The following is a 25,540-nucleotide window of genomic DNA, read 5'->3' on the forward strand; positions in this document are numbered from 1 at the left end:
GGCAAAAATAGCGCTATTTTCGCCGCTACCGGCCAAAAACCGCGCGATTTTCGCCGCTAGCGGCCAAAAACTATGCGGTTTTCGCAGCTGGCGGGCAAAAATCGCGATTTTCGCCGCTACCGGCCAAAAATAGCGCGATTTACGCCAATAGCGGCCAAAAACCGTGCGATTTTCGCCGCTAGCGGCCAAAAATCGGGCGATTTTTGCCGCTACCGGCCGAAAACCGCGCTATTTTGCGCCAAACCATGCGATTTTCGCCGCTGGCAGGCAAAAATCGCGATTTTCGCCGCTACCGGCCAAAAATAGCGCGATTTTCGCCGCTACCGGCCAAAAACCGCGCGATTTTTGCCGGTAGCGGCCAAAAACCATGCGATTTTCGCAGCTGGCGGGCAAAAATCGCGATTTTCGCCGCTACCGGCCAAAAATAGCGTGATTTTCGCCGCTACCGGCCAAAAATTTCGCGATTTTCGCCGCTACCGGCCAAAAATTGCGCGATTTTCGCCACTAGCGGCCAAAAACCATGCGATTTTTGCAGCTGGCGGGCAAAAAAAGCGCTATTTTCGCCTCTACCGGCCAAAAACCGCGCGATTTTCGCCGCTAGCGGCCAAAAACTATGCGATTTTCGCAGCTGGCGGGGAAAAATCGCGATTTTCAACGCTACCGGCCAAAAATAGCGCGATTTTCGCCGCTAGCGGCCGAAAACCTTGCGATTTTCGCCGCTACCGGTAAAAAATCGGGCGATTTTTGCCGCTAACGGCCGAAATCCGCGCTATTTTGCGCAAAAACCATGCGATTTTCGCAGCTGGCGGGCAAAAATCGCGATTTTCGCCGCTACCGGCCAAAAATAGCGTGATTTTCGCCGCTCCCGGCCAAAAATCGCGCGATTTTCGCCGCTAGCGGCCAAAAACTATGCGATTTTCGCAGCTGGCGGGCAAAAATCGCGATTTTTGCCGCTACCGGCCAAAAACCGTGCGATTTTCGCCGCTAGCGGCCAAAAATTGCGCGATTTTCGCTGCTAGCGCCCAAAAACCATGCGATTTTTGCAGCTGGCGGGCAAAAATAGCGCTATTTTCGCCGCTACCGGCCAAAAACCGCGCGATTTTCGTCGCTAGCGGCCAAAAACTATGCGGTTTTCGCAGCTGGCGGGTAAAAATCGCGATTTTCGCCGCTACCGGCCAAAAATAGCGCGAGTTTCGCCAATAGCGGCCAAAAACCGTGCGATTTTCGCCGCTAGCGGCCGAAAACCGCGCTATTTTGCGCAAAAACCATGCGATTTTCGCAGCTGGCGGGCAAAAATCGCGATTTTCGCCGCTACCGGCCAAAAATAGCGCGATTTTCGCCGCTACCGGCCAAAAACCGCGCGATTTTGTCCGCTAGCGGCCAAAAACCATGCGATTTTCGCAGCTGGCGGGCAAAAATCGCGATTTTCGCCGCTACCAGCCAAAAATAGCGTGATTTTCGCCGCTACCGGCCAAAAATAGCGCGATTTTGCGCAAAAACCATGCGATTTTCGCAGCTGGCGGGCAAAAATCGCGATTTTCGCCGCTACTGGCCAAAAATAGCGCGACTTTCGCCGCTATCGGCCAAAAACCGTGCGATTGTCGCCGCTAGCGGCCAAAAATCGTGCGATTTTCGCAGCTGGCGGGCAAAAATTGCAATTTTTTGCCGCTGCCGGCCAAAATTAGCGCGATTTTCGCCGCTAGCGGCCAAAAACCGTGCGATTTTCGCCGCTAGCGGCCAAAAATCGGCGATTTTTGCCGCTAACGGCCATAAACCGCGCTCTTTTTGATGCTAGCGGCCAGAAACCATGCGATTTTTGCAGCTGGCGGGCAATAATCGCGCGAATTTCGCCGCTACATGCCAAAAATCGCGCGATTTTCGCCGCTAGCGGCCAAAAATCGCGCGATTTTCGCTGCTAGCGACCAAAAATCGCGCGATTTTCGCCGCTAGCGACCACAAATTGCGCAATTTTCGGCGGTAGCGGCCAAAAATCGGGCGATTTTTGCCACTAACGGCCGAATACCGCGTTATTTTCGACGCTAGCTGGCAAAAATCGACTGATTTTCGCTAGCTGGCAAAAATCGACTAATTTTCGACTAATATGCAAACTACTTTACAAAGTAGCGAAAGTAGCCCAATTTCGGGCTACAAAGTAGCGAAAGTAGCCCAATTTTGGGCTACAAAGTAGCGAAAATAGCCCAATTTTGAGCTACAAAGTAACGAAAGTAGCCCAGTTTTGGGTTACAAAGTAGCGAAAGTAGCCCAATTTTGGGCTAAAAGTAGCGAAATTTTGGGCTAAAAAGTAGCGAACGTAGCCCAATTTTGGGCTAAAAAGTATCGAAAGTAGCGAAATTTTGGGCTAAAAGTAGCAAAAGTAGCCCAATTTTGGGCTAAAAAGTAGCGAAATTTTGGGACCGGCTTCCTGTCCTCGTTGAGGCCACTAGGGTTGAACAGGTAATACCTGTAATGAACAGGTAATATGTATGTAAATCACACAATGAATGACTTTTCTATTGTCGTAGGTGTAATTATGGGTGTATGATTAAAGAAATGACACAGCAAATCTTCACATTTATTGATATGTCACTGGAGAACACATCAATTACAGTGTGGGGTGTATATATATATATATTTAGATACAGTATATATAGATTCCTTAAGCTTCACAGGGATACTGAAACAAAATCCTTATTACAATGTATACTGTTACACAAAGGTGAGGTATACATCTTGCATTTAGCTTATGTTTTATTACTATGATGACTTTGTTGGGTGTTGTTACATCTACATAATGAAGAGGCTTCATCTTAGCCTCTACACTGTCATGAAACTCCTGTGATGCCAAAAAATACAGTGGACGGTTGCTTTATAAAGAACTTCCAAAGACTGGATGCACATCACTGTTTAGTGGATGTCCTGCCAACGCAACATGATTTAATTATACTGTATAGCCAAAGCCATATCATGAATGTCTTGTACACTTATCTGGAAATTCAATATATAAGACTTGCTCCATTATATTACATAAAGTCAATTATATACAAATACGTACTATACTGTATTTCATTACAATGCATGATTACAAGATCTTCAATGGCAATTACTGTACCATATACTACTAGTGTTTCAAATATATATAGTTACATTGTGATGTATACTAAGGTACAAGTAATAATAACATGTCCAAATGTTCAGTACAAAACTGTTGATACATATCATATACATCACTGCACTATTTGGCGACTTTGTCCCTGCACAAATTAAATTATTCAAACTAGTGTCTGGAATACAATGCTTTCTGATATATGGGAAAAATCTTGTGTGTTCTATAATTTTCAGTAATGATTTCATACTATACATCATGTTAGTAGCAGGGAAAATAACATCTTTCATTTCATTTTTTTTCAGTGATGTTACGCTGTACTCTAAACTAGGGTGAAAGTTACTGAACACGGCAGTGTGTGATTCATCCCAGCATTTTTGGGGTGTCGGTCTGTACTGTGGGTGTGACCCATCTGTTTGCTTCTTGTATTTTTTAATAAATTCATGCACACACAATTGCACAACAGAATGTAGACAATAAATATGCTGACAATCTATCACTAAGACAAGCTATACATTGTTGCATTCATCTATGATAATTACAGCAAGAAGGGTTATTCTCCTCTACATATACTGTATCTGTTACACAGGTCATCAGCTACACTCTCGTGTTACACTACACATGAGTGACAGTTGTGTTAGAAGGGGCACCGGGTAACAACTGCCGCTATATAACATTAAGAGATCAATATTTACCTAAAGCATGTGGGTCACTCACTCTCCGGATCCAATATAAAATGTTGCGTTCATATCATTTTTGCTGATTACAGTATTTAAGATGAAACAATTTTACCCATAAATGATAATTGTGACAACATGTAGCAACTTATAACATTTTATTCTTTAGAATTAATTACTTTAGCCAGTACTGTATCTATTTGAAGTTAAAAATTTGGATGCTAGTGCCACAATCACAATACACAGCCAGCTTCAATATTAAAACAGACTAACGAAATATATTTTACAGATAGTCCACGAACACAAAATATAAAGTACCTGAAACTCTGTGATGAACGTTTTAAATATATATGCGAGCACACACAAGCCTTTATTAATATAGGGCATTATACCTACATTCTCCAGTATGTGACAATAAACCGCTCTTTGGCTCGCACGTATTTATTAAGGGAAGACTGCCCCCTTCTAGCAGGAGAGTCGTTTAATGTTCTCACAAAACTAGAGATAATTCCTGATTATTGCCTGATCTTATAAACATCTGTCTTCCAAGACATACCTTTTATTCTAACTAATAGCTATACAATCTTTACGTACATTCCCTCTCTCGTCTCTGGTAATCTTGCCCTTTTCATCTGTATCTTTTAACTTTACTTTCTTTCATCCATCTGTTCTTTCCACCCCTCTGTCTAGATATATTCCACCCCCTTCATTTGTGCCTTGATAATCTTTACTTCCTCCCCTTTGCCTTTGTAGTTATGTTGAATTCCCCTATTTTGTTTGGTTATCTGTCCCTTTCATCTGTACAGTTACCTTTGGCTTTTATCATTTAACTGTCTAGTTATGTTAAGTTTCGTCTTCTTTGCCCCTTTCATGACTGATTATCTGTGCTGGCCCAAACCCTCCAGCTGCCTGGCTTCTTTACCCTCCTTCATCTGTCCTGATATATCATCTCTGACTCTCTTCTTTTATCTATATCTCGTTCTTATCTATGATAGTTTTATCTTACCCTTACATTTCTCCCATCCTCTTTCTCTTTCAACTCTTCCACACTGTCGAATATCCCACTCTAATTTTATATATATATATAAATTCCACCTCTTAAGGGATTTTGTTTGCAATATACATAGCAGAAGCTCTACAAAGAGAGATGACAGTGCTTGAAAAATACAAAAATACATTTATTCACTTTGTAAATATTGGTCATATAATGCTTTTGATTCTGGATGGCAATTGGATTCTAACTGCTCTTCCATATAGGTGAACAAACTGATCCACATTGTTATACTGAGCAAACGGATCCACACCGCTACAAGAGACAAACTGATATGCACTGTGATATTGCAACAAAATTATCAAGATTGCTGGATAAACTTATCCGCATTGCTATATTTCAACTGAACACTTCAATCATTAACTACCGCACTGCGCACTTGGTTTTGGCAAAAACTTCATAGTGCAATTCTTAAGGACATATTTGGGTTCTTTTTATAAATGTTCAGGTAAAGTTAATGTCAGAATGTTTCCAAACACAACCAATTCATTTCAAAACATAAAAATTAATGAAAATATTATAATATAGCCTAATTAAAAAAAGCATAAAATAGCACAACTTTCAGAGCGCCTCATGGCACTCTGCGCAGTGTGGTGGTTAAACGCCTAGACTGTCAATCCAAATAAATATAATAAAATACAGTACAGTATAATGTTTATCCAACTATCCAAGGAAATATTTTAATATATTTTTGTTATAGAATGAGTTTAGCCCCAAGACAAGGCTGGGCAAGGGACAGTGATGTAACACTGTATTAACCTTGTTTAAATGTTACTCAAGCACACCTTGGCCGCTGGCAATTTACTCTAGGTGAATCATACCGGCAGAGAAATAATAACTCCTATAAATGTGGCCAGTTATGCAATCTGCTGTGGTCACATTTCGACATAAACAACTCATTAGAAGGAATATGCTGTACGTTTAGAAAAATATCACAAGTTGCCTTCTTTACATTTCTCGTAGTCTATCAAAATTCAACCCAGATAATATATTTGAACATTCCGCATTTATATATATATAATTCAGTTCAGAAAGTTCAATAAATGGCAAAAAGAGGTCAAATCTAATGACACAATCGACTTGAGAATGGTCCAAGACGGACCGAAAACGTCGGTCTTCACTTTCTAGTGTGTGGTTTGGTCAACAAAATCTAATGAGGTTGATGAGGGTGTGTACTTAACAGAGGAGCTGTTGAGTACACTACAAGAGGTTAGTTTAGTTCATTTATTATGCACCCCATACCCAATTTGTGGGCAGTAGTGGAAAGGGTTACAGAGGCATATAATGGGCTCAGGGACTGAACCCCACAATTCATTTATGGGGTTCACTCCCTGAGCCCATTATGTGCCTCTGTACACTCAGTACCTCTTGTACACTACAAGAGGTACTGAGGATAACCTGTGTTCCAGTGGTCTTAGTACAAGTGTGTAACACATATTCAATATGGAGCTCACAATTCCTTCTTGGTTGAAGTATTTGTTAAATGCCAGCAAAGTAAACTGATGGCACAAGATGCCAACTAATGGAAAGCAATTCCATTACAGCAGTTGCAATGTTAATAGAATACAATACCAAGAAACAATCCCTGGAACACGACCATTTTAGTACTCAACACAGATAGACACGAGCCAAACAAAAACAACAAACTTCGTTTAGAGGTTCTTGAGATAGTAATAGGGAATGAACTAATATATAAACAAAGTATGTTAGTTTAAATTAAAGAATATGCACAACTCGACAAAATATAACCCCATCGGTACTGAAAAGTGTGGCCTTATTTGCATGCAAATACTCTACGTATTACATTTCTCATAATTTATATTCAAACCCCATTAATTATTTACAAGACAATATTTACACAGCTCCCTCACCTACCATTCCCTGTGTGTTTTTCTTCAATGTACAACACCAATAATAACATAATTCACCAATAAATTAATATCAGATAACCTATTTTTACACAATTCAGAGATTTTAATTTAAAATATACTGAGCTACTTCCTTTGGCACATATCAAAAATACCGTCTGAGGATGTATGCTTAATTTATTACACAATTTTCTTGATAATGTCATGGCATATAAGGATTCCTCTGAAGGATAAAAACATCCTCATACATGGAATCAAATGATACATAATATAATTCTATCTCTATGGAATACTATACATATATATATATATATATAGAAATTTGACAACCACTGATAATATGGTTTTGTGACTAGATTTCATCAATATAAAGGGATATGATTCTGCTATAATACATTGTTACTAATTTCAGTAATTATCTTCAATTAGGATTTTACAAACTCAAAACCGGTTAAGTCATGATTGCTGCAGTCATAAATATGACAGTGTTTCAACTAATTACACTTCATGCTGGCCAAACAAAACTAAAAATATGATTTAAAAACTCTTTAGTAGTTACAGGCCATGAAGGCACCATGCATGAAAATGTCTTGGAAACCAAACTTTCCATGTCTTGGAAACCATAACTGCTTTATGATAGACTAGAGAGTGATATCTTTTTGCTATGATAACTGCAAACAATTTTTTTTTGGCTGCTTTCAGCTGCATCATAAAAGCTGCACAAATATCTAAAGGACGTGACAAAAGTCACCGAACATATACTCTATCAATTTGTAACTTTCATCTTTATCACAGATTCTTGTTAATGTGTTCAAAATATAAATACTGTACTATAATTCATTTCCTAATGGTTCAGTGCATTATTTACCAGTGTTCAATTTGCAGTAACAAAGCAAACCCACTGACACTGAATATTCAGAGTAGTTGCAAATGAGCACGTAATCCAACACACGGGCCATCTCCGAGACATTACGTCTCCGCTAAACTAGTCTGTCCCGAGATCATATAACGTCCAAGTGTTGGTACTGGTACTCCGGTCTTCCTGTAGATGTTGCAGGTGCTGGTGGACGCTGTGCAATGTAAACGGAGGCAGCTGTGGCCGGGTCCTGATATACTATAATGGGTTGAGCTACTTGGCCACCTCCTGCCATGGCTGACTGTGGTGGTATGTGGACCACACCACCTGCATACTGCAGCAAAGGGCCCTCGGGACCTACAGCATGACCGTGTGGTGCCCCTTGCTGGGTGTTGTGCATGCCAGGAACGTAACGTGGATGATGCGACGGTGGAGGCTGCATCTTGCCCTGACTCATAGGTGGTGGAGGCAATAAGGCACTCTCATTAGGCCCCGGCGGTGGAGGTGGTTTAGTAGTCTGCACCCTACGTACCATCACGGCAGCTACAACTACTAAAATGACACAAGCTGCAGAGGCCACTCCAACCACTAGCATTAAAGTGTTACCATCTGAAGACTCATCTGAGGAAACAAAAATTATATTTAAAATTGGCTACATAATGTTGTGTATGCAAATGGGAAATTTAATTACTCTAACCACAGTAATATAAATAGAACACAATCATCAGGAATGGTTACAAAAGGATTGCATGGAAACTGCAAAGAGGAGATACAATTAAAAAACTGCCATTATTGTTACATGAATGAATTCAACATTAGGAGCTGTACAGAATACATACCAAGCACAGACAAAAGTGCTTGTCTGTAAGCTAATCCAAAGTTGTTTGTAGCTGTGCATACGTAAACACCTGTGTCCTGTGCTGTCACACGTGGAATCACCAGCTGAAATTGTTGAATAATACGGTTTTATCTCATTTTATATACAGTATATATATGTGTGCCTACTCTTGATAATCCTGAGTATATGGGGTCCACCCCCTCACAGTTAGACAGACATATGGATTAGCAGGAATTCTTGCCAGAAAGGCTAAAAACAAAACTTATTTGCAGCTTTTAGTACCACAGCCAAAATAATTTACACGTTTAGAGGAGGATCTTCATATACAGTACTTGCAGTACTCAATTTAGATTTCAGTTTATATATATTTTTAGAGTTTGTTTACTTGATCAATGAAGGGCTTTAACAATGTTCATTTATTAATCTACACAACACTAAAATTACACTGTCTGACCCTCAACTGTTCAGGACCTCAATAAGCAATAGTGCCACATGAAAACATTTGTGATGAATTTAGATACAACAATTAAATTTGTTTTGTTTTTGTGTTTATTTTTTTGTGTTTCCTCATTTGTTAATAATTCACAATATTTACAAAATGGTGTTTCGGTTCATCTTTGTACCGGAACATCTTTGTAAATAGAACACAATCAATAGGAATGGTTAGAAAAGGATTGCATGGAAACTGCAAAGAGGAGATACAATTAAAAAACTGCCATTATTGTTACATGAATGAATTCAATATTAGGAGCCGTACAGTATACATACCAAGCATAGACAAAAGTGTTTGTATGTAAGCTAATCCAAACTTGTTTGTAGCTGTGCCAGTATCTCATATACTTATCTAAGCCACTATCTCATCTTACCTTAGTGTAGAATGATCCATCACCTGGGGTAAGGACCTGGGTGGCTTGAAGAACAACATAACGGTGTCCCTTCCAGTTTAGTGTCTCATTGTCTGGGATGTGTTCAGCTAAGCTTGATCCGTCTTCGAGCCGACGAAGCCACTGTAGTATGGATAATTGAATTAATAGAAGCAAGTACCATAACAATTATTTTCCGTGCATATATAATGGTAAAGATATAAAATTAATATATATAAAGATATAAAGTAAAAGATATAAAATTGTAGATATACTTTGACAAACAAACTTGGGGTGAGCAATGCCATTCACAATTAATCATAACACTGAGGCATACATATCACAAGTGAAGCAAATCTCAACAGCATTGTAATACAGTACTGTATTAAAAAAACTACATCTCTAAGTATTGAATCAAGTTCTTAGTGGCTCAATAATATTTACAAGACCCTGTTCACTACATATAATTCAATACATATTCATACAACATTGATTTTAAATGTTATTTCATTAGAACTAAAAGTATAACATACAAAAAGGCCATACTAAATATTACAAACATCTCTTTAATATCATGGATTTAATGCATACAATTTAACTACACTATATTCAGCCCTATAAATCATAGCTGGTCTTATTGAAGTTTTATTTTTTCATTTTGTCAAAGTACAGGCAGCCTGTGTATATATACAATACAGTACTGTATATATTTGGCTTATATTGAGGTATTCCTCCCCTACCCCAAAGGTCAAATGACTAACCTTTCCCAGGATGTAACCTCATAACAGCTGCCTAACTCCTAGGCAATTATTTACTGGCATGTGAACAGGGGCATTAGGGGAATGGAAATGTGCTCAATCATTTCTATCTAGTCCGGGATTCAAACCCGGGATTCATGATTTTGGGTTTCTGCCCGAAGCACTATGCGTGTTAGTGGCTTTGCAAGAATGTAAAAATGCCAATCTTAATTAATCTCACAAACTCATTGTACCTTTTCGTAAATAAAAATTATTATTTTTATTACTGTATTATTATTATTACAGTACAGTATTATTTTTATTATTACGAGAATGATCCCAACTGTTCTACTGAGACCTATGCTAACATGTTTTCTATATCAAAAATCCATCAAATTCTTGCAAAAAACTGAGCACATCTTCCAGTTCCATCAACTGTATCTTTTTCCCTATGTTGGTTCATCCTCAACCCCAGAAATGGCGAGTCTGCTATTAACTCACTGCATGCCCTTGACTACCTCTGCTGCCTCCACTGGCCAAACCAATAATTAATAATTATAATAATAATACAGTAATTTTTATTTGCAAGAAGGTACAATGGGTTGGTGAGAATACATGAGATTGGTATTTTTACATTCGTGCGAAGCCACTATCACACACAGAGCATTTTGAGGAGGTCCTTAATCTAACATACAGATCTAATAATAATATTTTTATTTGCAGAGATTTGTTTTTTTGTAACTTGTCTAATAAGAGTGAGGCAATATGATGGAATCCAGCTTGCATCACTGTACACCCCAGTCACACACTACCAACTCAACCATGATGAGCTTAAAAGTATCATCTATATTCCAAACAAGTCTATTCTATTGTGCCTAAGACTGTCATTCCCATTCTAGTTCGCCAGGCAATCCTCGTATGTGCTGTCATGTTTTTGACACACTCTTCTTTTAGGTTTTACGCTATTCTTAACGTTTTATTTGGTTTACACTAGTGTAATTACAGGATGAGAGCTATGTTCGTGGTCTTTCCAGTACTATGTCACGTAATGCATTAAAACTACTGATGGTTTTGGCCTCCACCACCTTCTTCCTTGGTCAAACTGTCTACCACTTTGCAAAAGAAAACTTTCTAACATTTTTTTGGCATGTTTGTTTCCTGAGCTTGTATGTATCACCTCTTGTTCTTGAGGTTGTCCATTTTAGGAATTCCTCTTTGTCAATTTGGTCAAATAATCTAAGTGTGTGTGTGTGCCTTTTTAGAATGTGTTTACTATGTGTGTGTAATAAACAGTGCTGCATTATTTACTTTTGTTCAGTTTTCCAGCATAAAACCTTACATTGTAGCTCATGGATTAAAAATACACATATAAAATAATATAACAATATTAAACTACAAATGCTAACAAATGAATAAACACAAAAAATCTGTGAATAAATTATAAAATAATCACATGTGGATCCTGCTTAACTCTCTTATTAGCAATGTGACCACTGACTAGATATAAAAACTAAATTGACTGCTGACTAGAATCGCAAAAAAAACACACTGGAATCGTCAATTTAAATACTGTACATCAAGATAAGTTAACTTGGCACTTACTTTAATGTGTGGAGTAACTTCAGAATTGCCACTGCACTGGAGAGTGGCCGAGCCCCCTAGAATGATGGTGGTGTTCGCTGGATCCATAGGGTTGAACTCTGGCTCCCTGGGCCGGGCTTGGTCTGGTAAAGAGATCATGTGTTAGCAATGAATATGCCTGTTGTGTAAGGCACACAGTCCATACTGTGTAACACAATGTTATTTAACAAAAAAAAAAAAAAAGATTATCTTCTCTGAAGAACAAAAAGATACGTGAATTTAGAGACAATTTTATAACCAATGTTCCAGCGATGTGTAAATATTTCATTCAAAATGATCTGCTACCAGAAATTTTAGCCAAATATCCCCAGTTTGCAAGCTGTAGGTAGTAATTAAGTGACTGTAACCAATCCACCGCTGCCCACTGGATGGGGGGCGGTGTGCAGGACAAACATATAAATTGTGACAGTAGCTCTTCACACATGTCAGTTGCTTAATTTAGAAATTGTACTTGTGGTCGATCTCGAACCCATTGTTGATGTGACGACTTATATTGAATTTTGTAACTAGCTCATCAAGATTGTAACTTGCTTAGCCAAATGAATTGTGGGGTTCAGTCCCTGAGCCCATTATGTGCCTCTGTAACCCTTTCCACTACCGCCACAGGATGGGTATGGGGTGCATAATAAATTAACTAAACTAACTGAAGAACAAAACCATATTGGACAAAATCTCAACAGATCTTGCATCATCTCCCTCAGTGGATAGTAATTACTTCATACACTCACAAATATTGGAAGATATTCTTGTGCTGTCCTCAGATTTTACTAATGGGGGCTAATAGATCAGCCTGGTATTCCATGTTCTCTCTTGATTCTATGTATGACTAACCATCCCGTGAGATGGGGCTATTAGACGAACATATAGCTAGTTTTTGATCTACACTGTGCAATCATTCATATAGAATAGGGTAGCAGCACATTGCTGTGTATACCTAAGCTTGTTAATAATAATATATAAAACATATGTGCCTTGACGCAGTGAGGGGGGCTCTTTAGCACCCCCTGCGGGTAGCAGGGGTTAAGTAAGTTATTATAAAAATGTAGCCACAATGTAGGACAGACCACAGCAGATGCTTTTTTACCCATAGGGCTGTAAACTCGTGGAACTGCCTACCCGCTGAAGCTGTAAACGCCAAAACTCTGCTGGCTTTCAAAATACAGCTAGAAAAGATTATCAGGTCAAATGGTGGGGGACCTTTGACAAGCTGCCGGCTTCCTGTCCTCATCGAGGCCACTAGTATTAGTGGCTCTCAGGTAAATTCAGGTAAAACAAAGTACCAAGCCGATAGAAGGGGGGTTAGCTCCTGCCTGCTGTGGCAATGCTATGTTCCCATGCCTTAGCCGTGCAAGAGATCCGTACATGCCTTGATATATTTATTGGTATGCAAAGTATACATTGAGTTTGTGAGTGTACAAAACATTGGTGGTGTTACATTCTTGCCAAGCCACTAACAAGCATAGCGTTTCATGCAGGTCCTTAATCTAATGGATAAGGGCACGATTATTATAAATGTTTATTCAGGTAAAAGTACATACATTCAAAAGGAGTTAGAAACACAATGTTGGATGTTTAGATAGAAGTACATACTATGCTTAAAGCCATTAATACGCACAGCGTTTCGGGCAAGATGTGGGAAGAACACTTAAAGCTAATCGATGCATTGCAGCAAAACTTTGAATTCAAGATAATAACTACACTATAAGTTGATGAAAATGATTACCTGACAATGTAATTACACTGAAGAAGTTGAATGTCATAAGTACTAATACTGGGAGGAGTGGGAAGCACAAAATGCTGTGCGAGTTTGAAGCACAAGGTAGGAAGCTAAGAGGATGAAATTAGGTACTTTTTGATTTTAACAAACTGTGTCCACCTCAAGGTGAGGTGGACAGAGATATGAGATTCAAGGAGGTGGGATATGAGATTCAAGGGGATATATGAGGACAAGGGGCTATATGAGCAGGTGGGATATGAGGACAAGGGGATATATGAGCAGGTGGGACATGAGGACAAGGGGATATATGAGCAAGTGGGACATGAGGACAAGGGAATATATAAGCTGGTGGGACATGAGGACAAGGGAACCAGCAGTCAATTTCCAACTCTCACAACCACAAGCCTCGCTACTAAGGAGCAGACAGCAGATATAGCCTCTCCTGGCCTCATCTGCTGTGCTGTCTGTCACACGCGTTCGAGCCCCCCCCCCCCCCTCACAGCTTCGTTCAAACCAGACCAGGGCGGTGGGGTATATATATATATGCCATATACTACATACTATAGAGTATAGCTAGACTCCGCCTGTATCACGTATCTTCGTCTCAACCTATCACGAGGACACCACTGTGCCAATTCTAACATACCACTGCTGAAACCCAAGCTGTATTAAGTAAACATTAAAAACCACCCCTCCTCTTTGGGTGCTGTCAACTAAAATCATATATGTTACATCAGCTTTAAACAATAATCAAGAGGTGCAAAAAAAATTCTTGACAAGTTACAAAAATCATGAAACATTGAATAAGCTTATTTACATAATGGTGGGTATTTTGTGTTGCTATATACAGTCTTGAAAATATACAGTATAGTTTGTTAGTGGAGATTCTTATGTTATAATTAGCCGGAAATGGAGTGAAGAGGGAGGGGGTGGGGGGGAAGGGAGGCTGGGTGTGCATTTACTATTTGTCACTGCAGGATCAGAGTTGTTAGCTCTTGGACCCCGCCTTTCTAACGGTTGGTTGCCTCATGCACTGACTGATCAGACCTATGTCTCTACTATCATGTCTACTATACACTTCTCTCGAACCCTGACAACCAGCTGCCTATATATATTGCTAGGTGAACAGTGGCATTAGGTGAATAAACTCTACCTAGTGTTTCTGCCTCGACCGGGAATCGAACCCGGGCCCTTAGGACTACGACCCCAGAATGGGTGGAGGACAGACATATGTGGATGTGGACTAGACAGGTGTGTGTTTGGGAAGAGAAGGCTGCCAGATGTGTGTGACTGGTGCCAGACGTGTGTGACTGGTGCCAGACGTATGTGACTGGTGCCAGACATGTGTGACTGGTGTCAGACGTATGTGACTGGTGCCAGACATGTGTGACTGGTGCCAGACATGTGTGACTGGAGCCAGACGTATGTGACTGGTGCCAGACATGTGTGACTGGTGCCAGATGTGTGTGACTGGTGCCAGACGTGTGTGACTGGTGCCAGACGTGTGTGACTGGTGCCAGACATGTGTGACTGGTGCCAGACATGTGTGACTGGTGCCAGATGTGTGTGACTGGTGCCAGACATGTGTGACTGGTGCCAGATGTGTGTGACTGGTGCCAGACATGTGTGACTGGTGCCAGACATGTGTGACTGGTGCCAGACGTGTGTGACTGGTGCCAGACATGTGTGACTGGTGCCAGATGTGTGTGACTGGTGCCAGACATGTGTGACTGGTGCCAGATGTGTGTGACTGGTGCCAGACGTGTGTGACTGGTGCCAGACGTGTGTGACTGGTGCCAGATGTGTGTGACTGGTGCCAGACGTGTGTGACTGGTGCCAGACATGTGTGACTGGTGCCAGACATGTATGACTGGCACCAGACATGTATGACTGGCACCAGACATGTATGACTGGCACCAGACATGTGTGACTGGCACCAGACATGTGTGACTGGCACCAGCCATGTGTGACTGGCACCAGCCATGTGTGACTGGCACCAGACATGTGTGACTGGCACCAGCCATGTGTGACTGGCACCAGACATGTGTGACTGGCACCAGACATGTGTGACTGGCACCAGACATGTATGACTGGCACCAGACATGTATGACTGGCACCAGACATGTGTGACTGGCACCAGACATGTATGACTGGCACCAGACATGTATGACTGGCACCAGACATGTGTGACTGGCACCAGACATGTGTGACTGGCACCAGACATGTGTGACTGGCACCAGACATGTGTGACTGGCGCCAGACATGTGTGACTGGCACCAGACATGTGTGACTGGCACCAGACATGTGTGACTGGCACCAGACATGTGTGACTGGCGCCAGACATAGCGAAACAAGACACGAGAGGACCCACCTATGACCCTGAGCGTCCAGTTGGCGGCTGCGGCGCCGAACTGATTAGCGGCGGCGCAGGTGTAGGTGCCAGCGTCGGCGGGCCTCAGCTCCAGCAGGTGCAGGTAGTGACGGGTCAGACGCGACTCTCCTCCGAGAGATCCCTCCCGGAGCTCCACACCGTCCTGAGGAACAAGCGACAGTTACTGACAGTGAAGTGGTCATTAGTGGCATAGGGGGAAGGGGGGAGTAGTTAGTGGCAAGTAGTTATACAAGTGCTGTTAACCCCAGGCAGCCTCATATAGGTAATTACGGTGGTTAGTGATTACCTGCTAGTGCTGTCTGGTTTGTTGTGTAGTTACTCGATTATATTTACCCTAGTGGCCTCGACGAGGACAGGAAGCCGGAGGCTTGTCGTAGGTCCTCCGTTTTGCCATAGTGGATGTCTTTGAATATGTAATCAGATTCAAATACCTGGCCCTCAAGGTTCTTCTGTAAGGCTAGGCTTACTAGGACCTGACTGATTAGACTGAATCATTCCAGACTGACTGACTCGAATCAGGTAGTCATGTAGACTTACTAGAACCTGACTGACTAGACTGAACCATTCGACTGTTTGACTGGTAGGCTGTGGTAGACTGAAGCCTCCCTCGCCAGTAAATAATCTATAATGATTAACCGAATGAGCTTCCTGTCGTTAATCATGTCCTCCTGTCTGGCGCCCTTCTACGCCCACGCCATCCATCTCTCTCTGGTTTGATTCATTATTATAATTATTGGGCGTTTTGAAGGCTTGAATGACGCGTTATTGCCACAGTGGAGCAGTGGTCCTCCACCCGGTCTTCTGCCGGGCTTCCCGCTCGGCTGCACCAGCCTGTGGGGCCTTCCCGCTCGGCTTCACCAGCCTGTGGGGCCTTCCCGCTCGGCTTCACCAGCCTGTGGGGCCTTCCCGCTCGGCTTCACCAGCCTGTGGGGCCTTCCCGCTCGGCTTCACCAGCCTGTGGGGCCTTTCCGCTCGGCTTCACCAGCCTGTGGGGCCTTCCCGCTCGGCTGCACCAGCCTGTGGGACCTTCCTGCTCGGCTGCACCAGCCTGTGGGACCTTCCCGCCCGGTTTCACCAGCCTGTGGGGACCTTCCCGCCCGGCTTCACCAGCCTGGAGCTGCCCGCTGGGTTTCCCGCCATAAACAACAATGGCGCGGACAGCTTCGCGCGCCAAAAAAAATTATCCACCATCCGCGGAGATGAAACAATGATTAATACCACCACAGGTTTAAATCCAGACCATGTATATCACCTATGTATACTCGGTATACATAGCGAATACAGCAGTATACAGTGCAGGTGTTTATACTCCGTTGTCAGAATACCTGTAGGCAGAATTAAATATTCAAGATCTATATACTCTGGGCAGATGTATTGTTACTTTGTAAAACAACTACAGTAGATTTATGACAACTACATCACTGTATTTTGGGGGTATACCTTTTATCATACAGTTGTATTATTTGTCATTAACCATTACACATCAGACTGCATGTAATATATATAGCATCTTAAATAATACATTAAATAATAAGTAAATGTTGCAAATACAATGCACGCACACACATACACACACACACCACATATGTAAGACCAATCCTGGAGTATGCGGCCCCAGCATGGAGCCCGTACCTTGTCAAGCACAAGACGAAGCTGGAAAAAGTCCAAAGGTATGCTACTAGACTAGTCCCAGAACTAAGAGGCATGAGTTATGAGGAAAGGCTGCGGGAAATGCACCTTACGACACTGGAAGACAGAAGAGTAAGGGGGGACATGATCACAACCTACAAAATCCTCAGGGGAATCGACCGGGTAAACAAGGATGAACTATTCAACACTGGTGGGACGCGAACAAGGGGACACAGGTGGAAGCTGAGTACCCAAATGAGCCACAGAGACGTTAGAAAGAACTTTTTCAGTGTCAGAGTAGTTAGTAAATGGAATGCACTAGGAAGTGATGTGGTGGAGGCTGACTCCATACACAGTTTCAAATGTAGATATGATAGAGCCCAGTAGGCTCAGGAATCTGTACACCATTTAATTGACGGTTGAGAGGCGGGACCAAAGAGCCAAAGCTCATCCCCCGCAAGCACAATTAGGTGAGTACAATTAGGTGAGCACACACGCACACACACACACACACACACACACACACACACACACACACACACACACACACACAAACACAGGGTTAAAAATACAGTAAACCAGTTCTCTAAGTTTGCCACTTAAGACGATAACCATTTAAGGATTCCTGTTAATATCGTAAATTTGAGCTGGTAACACTTTCTTCATCCCCAGGAGAGTTGTTTGGGCTCCAGCGTAATGGGGTGGGTGTGTGGCCGCCCACTGTGGGAGGTGGAGGAAGCCTCTTCCTAACTATGGCCGCCCACTGTGGGAGGAGATGGAAGCCTAGTCCACAACAACTAGTCCTCCCACCATAAACAATCTCCCATGCTCTCAACTGCTCTGCCAGCAGGGATCCCGTGTATATAACAACAGTATTATATGACCAAAGTTCCCATTAAGGAGTGCGATGCCTTAGATAATTAGATGATGTCTTTGTTCAATACAGAGCAGGATATCATACCTCCTTACAGAGCAGGATTTTAGGTATGGATTATCTGTTTTGAGTTTATAGAAGTAAGTAATTATCAAAAGAAGGCACCAAACCGGGAAGGCTATGTAGCACCATCAAATGTGCGGGATAATCAGAGGGCGCGAAATATCACCAAGGATGCCAATACGAGAACAAAAACGCATAAGGCGAACGATATCAAAAGTTTCCGATTCACCAAGAATTCTATAGAGGGACAAGTGACTGCGAGGGACGGTCGGAAAGCAAGACACACGCTCGTCCTGGAAGTCAGGACATTCAACAAGGATATGCACGACCGTAAGAGGGTCAATGCAATTTGGACAATAAGGAGCTGAGCGGCGCTCCATTAAGTGACCGTGAGTTAAGCGAGTATAGCCAAGACGCAACCACGCTAGAGCTGTTTCCCACTGCTACGGGGGCAGGAGGAAGGCTACGGGGACACAACGCTTAAGAGTATGCAGTTTGTTACCAACAACCCTGTCAACGGGCAAGGATTGAGGAATGAATAACCGGATAAAAGTTGGAAAAAGGAATACTTTTGCGGGAAATGGGACAAGAGCGGATAGCTTCCTTAGCGGCAGCATCAGCACGCTCATTTAAAGAAACACCAACATGGCTGGGAACCCAGCAAAACTCCACGGATTTAAATTTACTAGAGATAAGAAACAGCCATTGTTGAATTTCGACGACAACAGGATGGACGGGATTAAAGGATCCAAGAGCCATGAGGGCACTACGAGAGTCAATGACAACCACAAAGGAGGATTGACAACTAGAAAGCAGGAGACGAAGAGCATAGAGAATAGCATAAAGCTCTGCTGTGAAGATGCTAGTCTCCGGAGGTAAGCGACACATATAAGTATGATCAGGAAAAACAACAGAGTAGCCCACACCTTCCACAGACTTAGACCCATCGGTGAAGATGGAAATAGAGTGGAAGTGTGAAGAAAAGTGCTCAAGGATAAGGCTTTAGTAATGCGGGTCAAGGATGTACAAAACTTCGGAAGGGGGACTCTCCACGGAGGCAAGGAAGGAACAATACGAGGAGAAATATGAGAAAGACGAATGGAAAGAGAGGCATGTAAGCGAGATAGCCAGACAGAAAGAGGGAGGTGGTGAAGAGGAACAGGAACCGCAGGAGGGGTAAAAGTTAAAGCACGACAGAGGCGAGAGGAAGGATGTTGTAAGGACAGCGCAAGATAGCGAAGACAGTAGCGATCACAGCGGTCCTGGAGAGACAGGAAGCCAGTGTCAACATACAAGCTGAGGGCGGGAGTCGAACGAAAGGCACCAGAACTGAGGCGCAACCCAGCATGGTGCAAAGCATCAAGATGGAGAAGAGTAGAAGGAGAAGTGGACGAGTAAGCAGGGCAACTATAATTGAGTTTTGACAGGACCAGTGAGGAATGTAGAGAGAGGAGCGTAAGCCTATCCGCCCCCCAAGAAGTATGGGACAAAACCTTAAGGAGGGAAAGGGCCTTAGAGCATTCAGCGCGGAGGTAAGAAATATGGGCTGACCAAGACAAACGGGTGTCAAAGATTAACCCCCCCGTATCAACGTACCCTGGCTTTGCACCCTGGAGAGGCGGGGGGGACCTGCTGCATGGGTAACAGCTTCTCCCCCCCTGTATCAACCTACCCTGGCTTTGCGCCCTGGAGAGGGGGGGGACCTGCTGCATGGGTAACAGCTTCTCCCCCCCTGTATCAACCTACCCTGGCTTTGCGCCCTGGAGAGGGGGGGGGGACCTGCTGCATGGGTAACAGCTTCTCCCCCCCTGTATCAACCTACCCTGGCTTTGCGCCCTGGAGAGGCCACTCCAGACCGACAACCAGAGCCCAACTCCATAGTCTCCTGAGACTGACGGATGCCTATCACTAACCCAACCTGCCATCTTACACAGAACGTCGCTTTCCGCTCGTATGCGTTACCTGAGGCCAAAAATTATCGTACTAGAACATGGAAGCGGCTGGCGAAAGTGACGTACTGCCCCGTTTTCTGTTGTGGGTCCTCTGGCATAGGTTAGGAGAGACCACTTTAAACCGACCGTTTTCTTGACGTTCGGAAACCTTTAAGAGGACAGACGGCTCCATATGTGATCCTGCCTACATACGTGTGTTCTTTTCTTAATGCCACTCTTGCCATTTTACATATTTACGAAAAGGCAACGTGAAATGAAGCATAGAATATACTTTATAATGATAAAAGGCTTCAATGAAGCACACCACGAAACCACTGATATATATATATATATATATATATATATATATATATATATATATATATATATATATATATATATATATATATATATATGTTTCATTGAATATGACCGCATATTCTGTATTTATTATTTTCTGGTTTAGGGCTTCTATCCCTCTAACTATTTTCTTAGCATCAGGGCTTAATTGAAATAGGAGTTCTCCAAAACTCATTTTCGTACTTTTAAGGTGAAGAAAAGAAGTGATTTACTATAGAGTGTATTACACTTATTTGTATAATTTGCACGACGTTTCGAACCTCCATGGTTCATTCTCAAGTGAACAGATCTTACAATACTAGTTGATTTTATACCCGCATTAGGTCAGGTGATAATACAATGAAGGTGAAAAACATGGGGGGATACATAAGGGATAAACATAGGGGCTGCAGAAGGCTTATTGGCCCATACAAGGCATCTCCTATCTAAACACAAAGATTAATCCAGTGTAATTGGCCAATTACACTGGATTAATCTTTGTGTTTAGATAGGAGATGCCTTGTATGGGCCAATAAGCCTTCTGCAGCCCCTATGTTTATCCCTTATGTATCCCCCCATGTTTTTCACCTTCATTGTATTATCACCTGACCTAATGCGGGTATAAAATCAACTAGTATTGTAAGATCTGTTCACTTGAGAATGAACCATGGAGGTTCGAAACGTCGTGCAAATTATACAAATAAGTGTAATACACTCTATAGTAAATCACTTCTTTTCTTCACCTTAAAAGTACGAAAATGAGTTTTGGAGAACTCCTATTCCAATTAAGCCCTGATGCTAAGAAAATAGTTAGAGGGATAGAAGCCCTAAACCAGAAAATAATAAATACAGAATATGCGGTCATATTCAATGAAACATGTTTGAAAGAAAACCTGCTGCCAGTATACACCAATATATATATATATATATATATATATATATATATATATATATATATATATATATATATATATATATATATATATATATATATATATATACAAATCTATCATAGCGTTTTTGGTCCCCTCACGAGCGCCATCTTGACTGCCTAACCAGCGGCTTTGCTAAAGCAATATAAAACACCTCTCAACTTTAAATAAATCTTCTCTAAGCTGGAAAATTGCTCTATGCAATCCAATTTCCCTGCGAGTTGCACCAGAGTGGCCCCCCCCCCCTCTCTCTGGCCCCCCCCTCTCTCCTAGCTCACAGGGTGAGCTAGGAATCACAGGATGAGCTAGGAGTCATACTCTGCTATCTCCTCTCCCTTCAGATATCAGGAAGGGTTCTCATAATAATGCACTATATTAGTATTGTTGATAGCGAGGACACTGATATAGCTGATAGTGAGGACACTGATATAGCTAATAGCGAGGACACTGATATTACTGATAGTGAGGGCACTGATATTACTTATAGTGAGGACACTGATATTACTGATAGCAAGAGCATTGGTATGATATCCGACGGCCCAGACTCAAATAAAACTTGGAGATAAAGATGGTGAGATAGTATCATTTAGACACTATCAGGGCAGCCAATAAACGTACACCATTAAATGAACAAATCCACAAGGGCCGTGATGAGGGTTCGAACCTAATTCGAAGTACACCATTAAGATTGATATCATACCTGTTTGATATCAATGGTTTCCAATCCTTATAAAAGGGTAATTGTGCCTTTCTTAAGCCCATTACTCCATCAGCGATCATTCATTCTGCGGCTGCGTCCAACAGTCTGTTAGATCAGACTGTCATTCAGGGAATTACCTCAAGGAACAACGCCATATTTATGAAATAGTGGACAGAGTATATGAAGGCTCTGACACACAAGTGACTCCATCTTGTTAACCAGACCACACACTAGAAAGTGAAGAGACGACGTTTCGGTCCGTCCTGGACCATTCTCAAGTCGATTGACTTGAACGACTTGACTCCATCTTCATCCTGCTTGGAGGGGTGAAGATGGATGATGGGATGGATTGGGGTAGGGGCTGATAGCTACGGTTTAAGATAGAGGGGTTAGCAGGTATGGCAGACTATGGCACACGGGCGGAAGTGCCATATAGTTTGCCTGCGGCAGTTTCCCGCTGGTAATCCAACCATTTGTATTCATGACTGAACAAATAACACAGAATTTTGTTGCTGAAATTACTAGAGGGGGGTTAGTAATTCTCTCTCTCTCTCTCTCTCTCTCTCTCTCTCTCTCTCTCTCTCTCTCTCTCTCTCTCTCTCTCTCTCTCTCTCTCACACACACAATATCATCCACGACTACAAAAAAACTCAGCATGATATATGACACTGTTATCGAGGTTATCTTCGTGGTTATCTTATATGTTCGGTATCTGACACCCCCCACAGTGGTGATCACAGCCTCTGACACCACCCACAGTGGTGACCACAGCCTCTGACACCACCCACAGATGGCACCTACCATATGACACAGGTGGCAGACCTTCACCTACCTTGAACCAAGTGACAGTCGGCTCTGGCACTCCAGTCACTTGACACTTAAGCTTGACATTGTGGCCCACTGGCTTGTCGATCTTGCCAGGCACCGGGGGCAAGAGCTGCGTCACGGTCAACGTCGCCAGACCGTCGCAGCCAACGTCGCCAGAACGTCACAGCCAACGTCGCCAGAACGTCACAGCCAACGTCGCCAGAACGTCACAGCCACGTCACCATCAAAGTCGAACAGACATAGAACAAAAAAAAATCCAATTTAGAAACGCAAATTTGATCAAATAAAACATGTGAATATTATATTCTAATTTAAAGACTCTAAGAGACAGTATTAATGAACCTGTCCCCCAAAGATGACAGAAACTAACGCAAGTTACAGGTATCAAGGTATCAGGTATCAAGATATCATGTATCAAGATATCAGGTATCAAGATATCATGTATCAAGATATCGGGTATCAAGATATCATGTATCAAGATATCGGGTATCAAGATATCAGGTATCAAGATATCAGGTATCAAGATATCATGTATCACGTTATCAGGTATCAAGATATCAGGTATCAAGATATCAGGTATCAAGATATCAGGTATCAAGATATCAGGTATCAAGATATCAGGTATCAAGATATCAGGTATCAAGTATGGACGAAAATACAAAATATTAATATGTAATTAAAAATTATTCCACGTTTTTTTTTATTTTTTTTAGAGATCCTGATTAAACAAGCAATTAAGAACCTAACCCAATTTTTGCTAGCAGTATAGTACATATATGTATTAGACTAGGCCTACGATACCTTATTTAAGCCTATGGGACATTTAGACTTATAACTAGGCTGTTTCACACTTCCTGTCATGGTCATCAGAATAGCAAACTATGGTTTGACGGGTCGAACAGTCCACATATATGCAGACGAGGAGTCACAATAACATGGCTGAAATATGTTGACCAAACCACATACACTAGACAGTGAAGGGACGACGACGTTTCGACCCGTCCCGAACCATTCTAAAATCGATTGAGACCATTCTCCAGTCCCAATCGACTTGAGAATGGTCCAGGACGGACCGAAACGTCGTCGTCTCTTCACCTTCTAGTGTGTGGTCTGGTCAACAGTCCATATATCATACACGTTCCGTCCAGAGTCCCTATACTGAGCTTCCATCAAATCTGGAAAAGGCGTTGACATGGGGTGTCTCACCTGAGTGAATTCTGGCGCCAATCCGCCGGGCCCCACAGCTGATGAAGAAGACCCAGGTCCTGCCAAGGGATCTGTGGATATTCACGTACCTCAATACTCACTGTACTCACTATACTCACTATACTCACTATACTCACTATACTCATTATACTCACTATTATAATACACAATTTCCGCCCTTATAACTCCATTTACATGGCACATATATAGCATATATATACATATAGGATATAATTGTATTATATAGTTCTTATAATTGTTTATATAGGACTAATAATTGTAATGACTCATAATTGTATTATATAGCACTTATAATTGTATCATATAGGACATAATTGTATTATATAAGACATAATTCTATTTGCATGGAACATATAATTGTATTAAACACGTATAATTGTATTATACAGGACTTATTATAGTATTATACTGCACTTATAACTGTATTATACAGGACTTATAATAGTAATATATATATAGCACTTATAAATGTAATTACGAATCGTTACTAATGTTGACAACGTAATGTTTAGAGACCAATGGGACAAATGATGTAGTTACATATTTAATTACTGGAAATTTTTTTCATTTGAAAGTTCTTTAATAAAAATTTTCATTTTTTTATTATCATTACCAAAACATTGAATCTATTTGCGTTATAGAAACACCCCAACTCTCCCCCCCCTTTCTTCCGACCCCCCAGCAACTGTCCTACACCCACACACAGACCCCAGCAACTGTCCTACACCCACACACAGACCCCAGCAACTGTCCTACACCCACACACAGACCCCAGCAGTGTTCTACACCCACACACAGACCCCAGCAACTGTTCTACACCCACACACAGACCCCAGCAACTGTCCTACACCCACACATAGACCCCAACAGTCTCCTACACCCACACACAGACCCCAGCAACTGTTCAACACCCACACACAGACCCCAGCAACTGTCCTACACCCACACACAGACCCCAGCAGTGTTCTACACCCACACACAGACCCCAGCAACTGTTCGACACCCACACACAGACCCCAGCAACTGTCCTACACCCACACACAGACCCCAACAGTCTCCTACACCCACACACAGACCCCAGCACTGTCCTACACCCACACACAGACCCCAGCAACTGTTCTACACCCACACACAGACCCCAGCAACTGTCCTACACCCACACACAGACCCCAACAGTCTCCTACACCCACACACAGACCCCAGCACTGTCCTACACCCACACACAGACCCCAGCAACTGTTCTACACCCACACACAGACCCCAGCAACTGTCCT

At 42.3% G+C, this 25,540-nt stretch overlaps 1 protein-coding gene across 1 annotated transcript in view; it reads right to left on the reverse strand.

The window, feature by feature from the left end:
• Positions 1-2,558: 2,558 nt before the first annotated feature.
• LOC123763189 (fibroblast growth factor receptor-like 1) overlaps positions 2,559-25,540 on the reverse strand; it is a gene marked incomplete at its 5' end in the record, with an annotated part of 31,585 nt that continues 8,603 nt past the window's right edge. Inside the window, 7 exon segments of the mRNA XM_069303117.1 lie at positions 2,559-8,176; positions 8,395-8,497; positions 9,260-9,400; positions 11,596-11,717; positions 15,723-15,885; positions 23,044-23,148; positions 24,246-24,316. Coding sequence (XP_069159218.1) covers positions 7,701-8,176; positions 8,395-8,497; positions 9,260-9,400; positions 11,596-11,717; positions 15,723-15,885; positions 23,044-23,148; positions 24,246-24,316 — 1,181 coding nt within the window.

Source organism: Procambarus clarkii, chromosome 49 (genome assembly GCF_040958095.1).
Source record: "Procambarus clarkii isolate CNS0578487 chromosome 49, FALCON_Pclarkii_2.0, whole genome shotgun sequence".
Classification (NCBI taxonomy): Eukaryota; Metazoa; Arthropoda; class Malacostraca; order Decapoda; family Cambaridae; genus Procambarus; species Procambarus clarkii.